The following is a 10,466-nucleotide window of genomic DNA, read 5'->3' as shown; positions in this document are numbered from 1 at the left end:
TCGGATTCAATTATTTTAAAAGAAATAAGAATAAGATCCTTCAAATTTTTATATTTGTCTATGGATTTCATTTTCCTTGATAAAATCTTCAATTTTGAATATAATTTAATTTAAAAAAATTTATACTTCAACTCCAATTTCTCCAAATTCATAATTTTTCTTCATTTTTATTATTTTTTTATATTTACAAGTAGCAAGATTTATGTCTTATCAGATGGCTCAAATTGTACAAGATATATTAGAATAGATTATTATATACTCCCTCCGTTTCACAATAGATGAAGTTTTAGGAAGTTTTGATGTTTCAAAATAGATGATGTTTTCATCTTTTAATGTGACTTTTTACTTTATCAAAAACTGTGTGACCAATGATATTTCTATAATGTCTTTTGTATTGGTTAATAGTTTTAAATTTATATTTTAATCATACTTTTTAAAATAAAAAATAAGTTTCTTAATAATTGTGCATAGCCTAAAACTTCAATATTTTGAACAGGGGGAGTACTATTTAGTTAGGAACAAACAATGTGTTGAAAAAGAATGACCTTCTTCCATTGCCCTTTTCATATTTTTCCATCATTTTTTTATCTATCCCAAAATATATTAAAATAAATAAATAAGATTTTCTATTTTACTCACAAACAACCATCACTGTATCTACCGACCGAATTAGTGACCATCGAGTTTAATTATTTCAAACATATAGGAAATGAATATCAGTTGATTTACTATATTGAAAGTAAAAAATAACCGTATAGCATATTAGCAAGAAAACGTTTTTTAACGGTTGGGAATAGTTTATGTAGTAGAGGTTGGTAGCCCCAGAAAAATCATCCAATGTTGAATTACCATAATTTTAAAATTATAGGGTAATATGTTTACCATAAACAGGCAATGTGATGATGAATTCATACATAAATAATATTTAAAATTTATATAGATAGAATATTAAATTGTAAGTAGTATAACCTTCTTTGTTGGAAAATAGTAGGATATTGAATCTTTGATCATGCGGTTTGAAAAAATGGATCTTTGATCATGCAGATAAGTATTAGACACTCTTGGTATTTTTGAATGCAAATTACTAACTTGGGACGATTAATCTCTTCCACTGGTGATAAAGTTTATACTTGACGTTTGCCATATAATAAAAAATAAATACAATTGTCCTTGAAAAGAATGAGATTTAATACCAAGTGTGTACAACACACTATATTATAGAATGAACCGACATAAGCAACATACACAACTTTTCATATCAATCTTCAGAACTTAGAAGCATTTTTGTGTTGAATATTTAATATTTAACTGTTGCATCTTTTCACAATTCAGTTAAGTCAGTTCTTTAACTGTTTTAAATTTTTTTAATATATATAGTCACATTTTTTTCATTTTTAGATAGTTATTTTAAAAAGATCTTTACAATATAATTTGAAAAGACACCAAACTTTCAATTTAAATGTAATTCACACCTTTTGAATTAATCAGGATTAATTATTTTAAAAGATACATTTACAATATAGTTTGAATAGACACAACCTTCAACTTAAATGAAATTCACACCTTTTGGAATTAATCAGAATTTTTTTTATTAGCAGATGAGATCAGATTAGTAGTCATGACTCATGAGTGACAAAATATCCCCAAACTAAAATGTATATAATATGTCTTGTACTGTTCAAATTGCGCATATAAGACAAGAAATACAACAATTACGGGTCCAAAAAGATAACTAGAGCTACTTTTTAGAAAAGGAAAAAGATAACTAGAATTGAACACGGAAGTGATATCCTTAAACTAGTATTCAAATTTCGTTTTGTTTTATTTCCCAAAATTAATTTTATCATTTGTTTTATTCCAAAAATGTAGATATATAAATAAGAAAAATAAATCCAAAAAGTTATTCATGGATATCTACTTTTTTTCATACGGATGAACCAGTTAAAATGCCTAAGTGAAAAGTGAATGGAACGTGTCATAAAGACATTTAAGCCCAAAATTTTAAGTTTTATTTAATTATAGAATTTAAATAAACAAACCAGTTACTTTCTTTAATAGATAAATAAATATGTCAAAAATCAAAACGTTGAAAATGAATAATGCCTTTTCGTATCTGAAAAAAAAGAAAATAGTAACTAAAATCAGCTTAAGTTTCAAAAAAAAAAACTAAAAATCAGCTCACCAAACATCGATTACGAATTACGGCCGCCCAATAAATGTGTCCAAACATGAACAAGAAACGTGTGAGTTGGACGATCACATTGAGATAACAAAGAGGATATATCTGATCGTACGGATAATATACGCCCACGTAACCGGTCTATATCTGATTTTATACCAAACACTTTAACAAGAAAAAAACTCAGTTTCTCTTTAAATCTCCCCGCCCTGAAGCTCTCACCTCTCACGGTCTTACCCTTTGACAAATGCTGTTTTGTGCGTCGAACCCAAAACCAGAAATCTTAAACTGATACTCCAAAATCTCTGATAATGGCTAACGCTATCAAAGTCTTTGAGCTCAATACCGGAGCTAAAGATTCCGTCGTGGGACTTGGAACATGGCAGGCCTCTCCTGGCGTCGTCGGCGATGCCATCTCCACCGCTGTTAGGTTTGTGTCTCGGTAATATGATTACATGGTTGGTTCATCGTAAATTTTCTTCCGATCTCTTTACAAGTTCCATCGTTTTTGTACCTTTGGAACTGAAGATATATAAGTGATCTGAAACTCTTGTTTCAGATTGGTTATCGTCATATTGATTGTGCTCAGATGTTATGACAACGAGAAAGAGGTAGGTTCATTGATGCTTGATTTAGACAAGCTTAGTTCTATGTTCGTGTATCATTTGATTAAATAGTCGGCCTTATGTACGTAGCCGTTTATCAACTATCACATAATTAACATTTTTCTACCCGTTTTTGTAAAATACTTTAAATTTCAGCTATGTATGTTAATTACGTTACATGTTCTGTGATCTGATTTTATAATTTAATAAGCTGACTAAAGAGGAATTGAAATGATATTGCCTATTTTTAGGTCTAAAGACTAATTTTGATACTTCATATAAATATGTTTGTAGTTAGCTAATTATTCTTTCTTTTGACTGTTTGATCCTCTTGAAAATTAAAATTTTAGGTATTTGATCTATTTAAAATTTATTATTTATATTATGTTATACTGTTTAATATTTTTTTGAAATATATAATATTATATATATATATATATTTATTTATCATATTAACATTTAAACTGCTTGTCTAGTACAACACACTGGAGGAACCTTCGTAACATCTTTTCATCTAGGTTTTACCTAGGGAACACTCTTGGCTATTTAATTATAGATTGCAAACCTTCTCATTTTCTAATGATATTCAAATGCTCTTTTGCATTACAAAAAACATAATCCTTGCATGTGTATTTTGCATGGTAGTGATCTGCTTTATTTATTTCAGTTAAAATATCAAAACTTGTTCTATGTAGATTGGTGCAGCTTTGAAAAAATTGTTTGAAGACGAAGTAGTGAAACGCGAGGAATTGTTCATCACCTCCAAACTCTGGTATTTTTTTGTTGATTGTGTATATCTAATGAATATTCTGTGATTAATAAAGTGTATCTGTCTGATCTTTCACTTTAAATTTGTGTATCACTAAAGGTGTACTGATCATGACCCTCAAGACGTGCCAGAGGCACTGAACACAACTCTACAGAATCTGCAGCTTGACTACGTCGATCTCTATTTGGTAAGCATGCTTCACTTCGCTGGAAAAGTCATGTGACAGAATGTTAAATAAGTCTCGCGGACGTCGATTCCGAGGACACACACAAAAGTATGACAATTGTAAGATTATCTGTTTAGTCATAATCTCAGAATAAATAAACAAGAAAACTCAACTTTTATTAATCAAGAAAAAGACTGAACAAAGTTGAAGAATACAGAAGTTTTACTTAGGCAAGCACTTTTATGACTAGATAAACACCAAATACCAAGAAATCAACTTAAACTCAGTTAAAATCAATCTAATGAACTAAGATAATTATACATAGTTATAACAATCAAAATATAAATCACTCATGTTTATCTCAATTCTAAACTGCATCAAGTTTCCAATTAAAACCAACTTGTACGTAATAGGTATGTGAGCCCATGTATTTTATATATTATTTTAGATCCAAAAAAATTAAGATCTGTTATTTCTAACATAAATCTTCAAGAAAGTATTGAAACTTGTTTATATTGTTGTTCTTTTGATGATCCTGGTATAAGAAAAAACAATATTGTTGTTTTCTTAAACTTAATATGTATGAAAGATTAGTTAGTAACAATTTATTTATGATCTTCTTGAATCTTGAAGATGCACTGGCCTGTACGGATGAAGAAGGGTTCTGTTGGACTCAATCCCGAGAACCTTTTGCCTGTAGACATTCCTAGCACATGGAAAGCAATGGAAGCACTCTATGATTCAGGCAAAGCACGAGCAATAGGTGTTAGCAATTTCTCCACCAAGAAGCTATCTACTCTCTTGGAGTTATCTCGTGTTCCTCCTGCTGTTAATCAGGTTGAATGTCATCCTTCTTGGAGACAAGCTAAGCTACGAGAGTTCTGTAAAACCAAAGGAGTTCACCTCAGTGTAAGCATTAATCATATCACCAATACATGTACATTCTCTATACTTGTGTCATACTTAATATATGTTTTATTGAATATTATTGCTAGGGATACTTCCCATTGGGTTCTCCAGGAACAACGTGGTTCAAGAGCGACGTTTTGAAGAACCCTATACTAAATACTGTTGCTGAGAAGCTTGGAAAGTCTCCTGCTCAAGTTGCGCTTCGCTGGGGACTACAAATGGGTAACAGTGTACTTCCCAAAAGCACCAATGAAGGAAGGATCAGAGAGAACTTAGATGTTTTCGACTGGTCAATACCCGATGACTTGTTTGCCAAGTTTTCTGATATTGAACAGGTACGTGTAAATCCACACGCAAACTCTGTTGCTATGTTCTACCTCTGCTTGATCTAGAGATGAGTGATATGTATTTGGATTACATGCAGGCTAGGTTATTGGATGTTTCCTTCTTTGTTCACGAGACATTGGGCTCTTATAGGTCTCTTGAAGAATTATGGGACGGCGAGATGTGATACTTTAAATAGTCTATTTGTTTGTCAATAATGACATGTCTCTCTATGTTGAACTTTTAGGTTTGGTCATAAATGTTACAGAAAATACATGTCACCGCATAATTTACAATCTTATTTATTCTTACTTTGAATTATAAATTAAAAGGATTATATATATATATATATATATATATATATATATATATATATATATTACTTTCAATATGTATTATATTCACCTAAAATATATTATTTGCAAAAAATGATTGTGACTTTGTGACTTTGTGAACATACCAATCAAACCCTACATTCATGAGCCAAAAAGTCCAAACGAGTTATCAATTATCATTTATTGATATTTGATGTACTAGAACCGAAAATAACATCAATGACCATTTGCAAGCAAGCGACTATGTGAAACTGAGAAACATACATACATAGATCATATGTCTGCATGTAATTGAAAACAACACTGAAAAGATAAGACACACCAACGTGGCAACGAGTAAAACTTTTATCAGAAAAGAAAAACTTTTCTACATACAGTATACTCATCCGTCACCGTAGCAACGGCCAAGACACACCAACAAGAAAAAAAACCCATCAGAATGGAATATATTCTTCCGCGACCGTCCCAACTACGAATTGAGCTACCACTGTACCAGTTAGAGCTGCTGCTGCCTGGACACCTTCCAAAATTCCTCCCTTTTCCTTCTTACCCTTACTCGAATCTGCCTTGGGATTCGCTTTTGGGGAACCCATGTTCATGTACGGATGCTGGTTTTGATGATGAAAATGATAACCACCACCATAATTAGGGTATGACCCATATGGATCAATATTTGCATAACCATAGTGGTGGTATCCTTGACCATAGTGGTGCGGCGACGACGCTGGCTGCACCCCATGAGGATCATGCAGGCTTCTCTGCCCCGTCAGCATTGCATCTGGAGACGAAGCATGCACTGGGACGTGTGTGCAAAGCGGGTGGGATTCAAAACTGCAGTGCTTGCATTTGTAGAACATCCCTTGGATGTAAACTCGGCAAACATAGCACATGCGCTCGGTCATGTGAGTGGGACCGCTGATCATGTTGAGCTCATGATCAGGCGCGTGCCATGTGTTAATGAGAGTTGGAGGACACGTGGCGCAATATTCGTGGAGGTCATAGTCGCAGTCGTTGCACCGGTAGGTCTTGCCTTCGCCGTACAGTTTGCAACCGTTGCACGTGTATGTGCCAACAACGTTGACTTCGGTCAAGGGATGGTTATGCGCGAAATGGTTGATCGTGTGCCGTTTTGGTGTTCCTTGAGACATCCTCACCTGCCGTTTTGGCGTTTGAACTCTAGAACGGTCTAGGTTTCTTGAACGTTACCAATAGAAACGTTTGCAAAATCAGCAATAGCCTTGTTGCATTTATCAATACAAATTTAATTGACTTTTGGTGGAGTTGACTGATCACACCGAAGAAAAGGCCACCTTTGTAATAATTTTTTCTGTTGCAAATTGCTAATAGTATAAATGAATCTGAAAGTTCAGTTACATGACTGGTTTTCATTTGGGACGTGTTTTCAACTAATACAATAATTCACAACGACTGAGCCAGCCATTGCCATGAAAACTAAAACAATTAGTTTCTTGATACATATACAACCAAAACATGTATGTTATAATTTGTATTAGATCAATTTTCATCATGTAAATCTTATTTAAAATTTTTAACAAATGATATATTATATATTTTGATATAATTAAAATTTAAAATATGGAAGTTATCAATTAAAATTTAAAATATTGAAGTCATCAACAAAATATAAGTGGCCATACGTTTAAATGAAAAATGATTTTTTTTTCATTCTCTTCATTTCTTAATAGCTAGATAGCCTACTAAATATGCAATGGATATGATTTTTAGTATCATTATTGACAATTCTCTCAAATAGCTTTTTTAAAGTTTTTGTCACAAAATAACTCTAAAAAATAAAATGACCAAAATAGTATTTTTTTTTGTTTTGAAAATTTTAATTTTAATTTATATTTTATTTTTAAAAATTTGTACGCATTCCTAAAACTCTACCCCTTAACTCTAAATTCTAAGTTTTAAATTAGTTAATAAAAGTTATAAATATATATTTACCCTTCAATAAAACTTTTTTGGTCATTTTTCTTTTTGTAATGCTATTTTATGACAAAAACTTAAAAATGACTATCTAAGAGAATTTCTCTATCATTTGGTCATATTTATTTGAATTTATATAATGCATACTGTTCAACATCTACACAAAAGAATGAAAAATATCTACACAAGTTGGCTCTATTAAAAAAGGTTGAAAGTTGGTGTACATTTTTATTTGTATGTACTTTAATTTCTTACACATTTATCTATTTTATTAAAATATTATCATGATTTATTGGTAAATGTTATGTTCAACTATGTATTTTATTTATTTAATGGACTATTTTATTAAATTAAATTATTATTAAACACAAAAAAATTCAAATAAAAAAATTGATTTTTTGAGTGGTTATAAAAAGTTATTTTTTTGAAAAATATTTAAACTAAAAATTTATCCGACCTTTAAATAAAATACAACTACAAGTATATATATATGCAAACTTGATGCTATTGTTTTTCGTATAAATAATGTATCGAGACCTCTCGCTATGTTACAATGGCCTCTTCAATAGCAGCTTACTCCTCACTTGTATGAAATATAATGAGTCTTTTAGATCTTGAAGGCAAGCTTAAAGGTATACTAAGGAACAACCCAACGACGGAATCAACAATTGATCCCTTATCAAACGAGTTTTTACTAAGTCAGTGACCAAACGAGTTTTTTACTAAGGGATTAGTTGTTGATTCTGTCTTTGAATTGTTCCTCACAAAATGTTTCACAAAGAGGTTGTGAGCAATGGAATTACTCTTTGATATGAGAAAGGCATGGTGTAAGCAATTTCTCCACAAAGAAACTCGCAGATTTCGAGGAGGTGGAGCTTCACCCTTTATGGCAACAAACTGTGCTCAAGGATTTTTTTTCAAATCTAAAGGCGTGTTCTCCTCTCTAACATGTCTATATCCTTTGTTTGCAAAACTGATAAAAGATCTCGAACATGAGATGATGTTTTTGTCTTTGTAGGGGTACTCTCCGGGGACAACCCGATTGTAGGCACTGTTGCTGAGGAGCTACGGAAGACTCCTGCACACAAATCGTGGGTCTCTAAATGGGTCAAAGTGTTCTTCCAAAGAGCACATATAATCAAGCAGAATTTTGATTTTTACAATTGGTCCATACCAGTTGACATGTTTCATGTGATTGTAACAGGCTAATAAATTTCATTCCAAAATGGTTCAAAAAGCTTTCTATGTTTTGCTCCAAGGCTCAGTGTTATCTAAAACTGAAAGATGCTTGTTTCCAAGCCAACACTGCATGTCATTTGTTCATGAGAGAGTCCTTATAAGACTCATCACTGAATATGCCAAATCATTCACAGATTTGTCATAAGCATCAGTTTATCAGCTTTTTCTTTACTGAGAGGTACAACATTTACTCATTTAAATCTCTCTGTTGGTCTTCCTACTTATTCAAAATCTTCCTAAAAGAAAAGACAGTTTTATTGGATTCCGATTCCGAATCCATTTAAGATGGAATCAAGTACATTTTGTAAACTTATTGCAAAGAAAGAATCAAAATGTAACATAAACGATAGAGAGATATATAACATAATCTCGCATGAGCCATTTCAAAACGAGCCAGTAATAACTTCGTAAACTGTATCAGACATGTCAGGGGAGACAAACCCAACCGTTAAAGCCATGAGAATGCCGAACATTTTCTTTCCTGTACTCCGACCAGGCTGTTGACCCTGTTGCTGACCTTGATTGTGACAAGGTTGATGATACTGAGAAGGCTGAAAATACGGTTGTGGTTGCTGATAAGGATGAAAACAAGTTTGTGGTGGTGGTTGCTGATACTGACAAGGGTGAAAATAAGTTTGTGGCGGCGGCTGCTGATACTGAGAAGGGTGAAAATAAGTTTGTGGTGGTGGTTGCTGATACTGAGAAGGGTGGAAATATGGTTGCGGTTGCGGTTGCGGTTGATGGTACTGATATGGCTGAGGGAGCGGTTGCGGCCCCAAACCCTGTTGCTGAGGGAGCGGTTGTGGCGCCAAACTCTTTTGCTGAGTTCCCTTCGGTGCTGATGCAGATGAATTAACGCACTCCATGTGAACATCTAACCGGCATGGACCACACTTGTACCGCCAAGACTGGATCTCACCGTGGCAGACCATGCAGATGTTGCTTGCTCCATGATCACTCAGCTCCAAGTTATGAGCCGGGTGAGGCACATGGCTCACTTTCTCAGGCAGCTGTGAGCAAAGTGGATGCATGTCGAAGCCGCAAGCCTCGCATTGGTAATAGAGCCCCTCGGCTAATTCAAGGCAGATGTTGCACCTACGTCTGTTCTGGTCCGTCTTTAATGGTTCTTTAAAGACTAACTTGAGCTCGTGCTCTGGATGCATAAAGCACTTGAGGGTAGGGGGGCAAGTGGCACAGAGCTCGTGAAGATCGAAGTTGCAAGAGGCGCAACGATAGGTCTTCCCAAAGCCGTAAGTGTTGCAGCCATTGCATATGAACCCGCCAAAGTCATCAATCTTGGTTAACGGGTGGACATGGGTGGAATGTTGGAGTACTTGTTGTTCTGATTTCAACGAAGACATCTCAACCATTGTGTTTCGTTTTTTCCTTGATAATGGTTAGGATTTGAGAGAATATGATGATTGCATTTTATACCAATCCAACCATTGTTTGGGATATAACTAAGAGCTTTCGTTTAGTCGTGTTACAAACGGCACTTTCTTCACTTGTACATATCACCATGGTCCATTTAATAAATGTGTACTCGTTAGAAATCCATGTAACGTGTGGTTGAGTAGTTTAGTTGACTGAGTACAACATGACCCTACTGGTCAATGCATGTGGCCTCTTTCTCATAAACCACATTTCATTTTCTTAATAGATGGTTTGTGGAGAAATGCTCCGACTCTTCTTCAGGCATTAGATTTGAATAGCAGTGGCCATGGTTAGATATCCGGAACTCTGAAGGTACATTTGATCCGCTCTGTTTCGTCGGATCGACATTTTTATTATTTGATTTCTTTTGCCACTATGATGTCTTATACGCCACGTACCAGTGGTATCTTATCTCCAAGCCATTGAGTTCATCTGAAAGCTAGTTTAATTAGTTGGAACAATTAACTAAACCAACACGGTCACGTTGACGCAGTCGTATGTTATCTTTCGTACGTAGTGGGGACCAAACTCGGCTTCCTTAGTTCTTGACATTATT

At 33.8% G+C, this 10,466-nt stretch overlaps 2 protein-coding genes and 1 pseudogene across 2 annotated transcripts; 1 reads left to right on the top strand and 2 right to left on the bottom strand.

Annotated features, from left to right (window-relative positions):
• Positions 1 to 2,490: 2,490 nt before the first annotated feature.
• LOC130510034 (NADPH-dependent aldo-keto reductase, chloroplastic-like) lies at positions 2,491 to 5,263 on the top strand (annotated as a pseudogene).
• A 254-nt stretch (positions 5,264 to 5,517) lies between these two features.
• Positions 5,518 to 6,530, bottom strand: LOC130509090 (uncharacterized). The gene has a single exon (XM_057004686.1). It carries the CDS (start codon positions 6,433 to 6,435, stop codon positions 5,722 to 5,724), a length of 714 nt encoding a protein of 237 aa, XP_056860666.1. The 5' UTR covers positions 6,436 to 6,530; the 3' UTR covers positions 5,518 to 5,721.
• A 2,183-nt stretch (positions 6,531 to 8,713) lies between these two features.
• LOC108844568 (uncharacterized) lies at positions 8,714 to 9,907 on the bottom strand. Its single transcript, XM_018617849.2, has one exon. It carries the CDS (start codon positions 9,844 to 9,846, stop codon positions 8,860 to 8,862), a length of 987 nt encoding a protein of 328 aa, XP_018473351.1. The 5' UTR covers positions 9,847 to 9,907; the 3' UTR covers positions 8,714 to 8,859.
• Positions 9,908 to 10,466: the final 559 nt, after the last annotated feature.

The sequence above is a fragment of the Raphanus sativus genome, chromosome 3 (assembly GCF_000801105.2).
Source record: "Raphanus sativus cultivar WK10039 chromosome 3, ASM80110v3, whole genome shotgun sequence".
NCBI classification, from domain to species: domain Eukaryota; kingdom Viridiplantae; phylum Streptophyta; class Magnoliopsida; order Brassicales; family Brassicaceae; genus Raphanus; species Raphanus sativus.
Note: the sequence above shows the minus strand (reverse complement) of the source record. Positions and strands in the feature narration are given on the sequence as shown.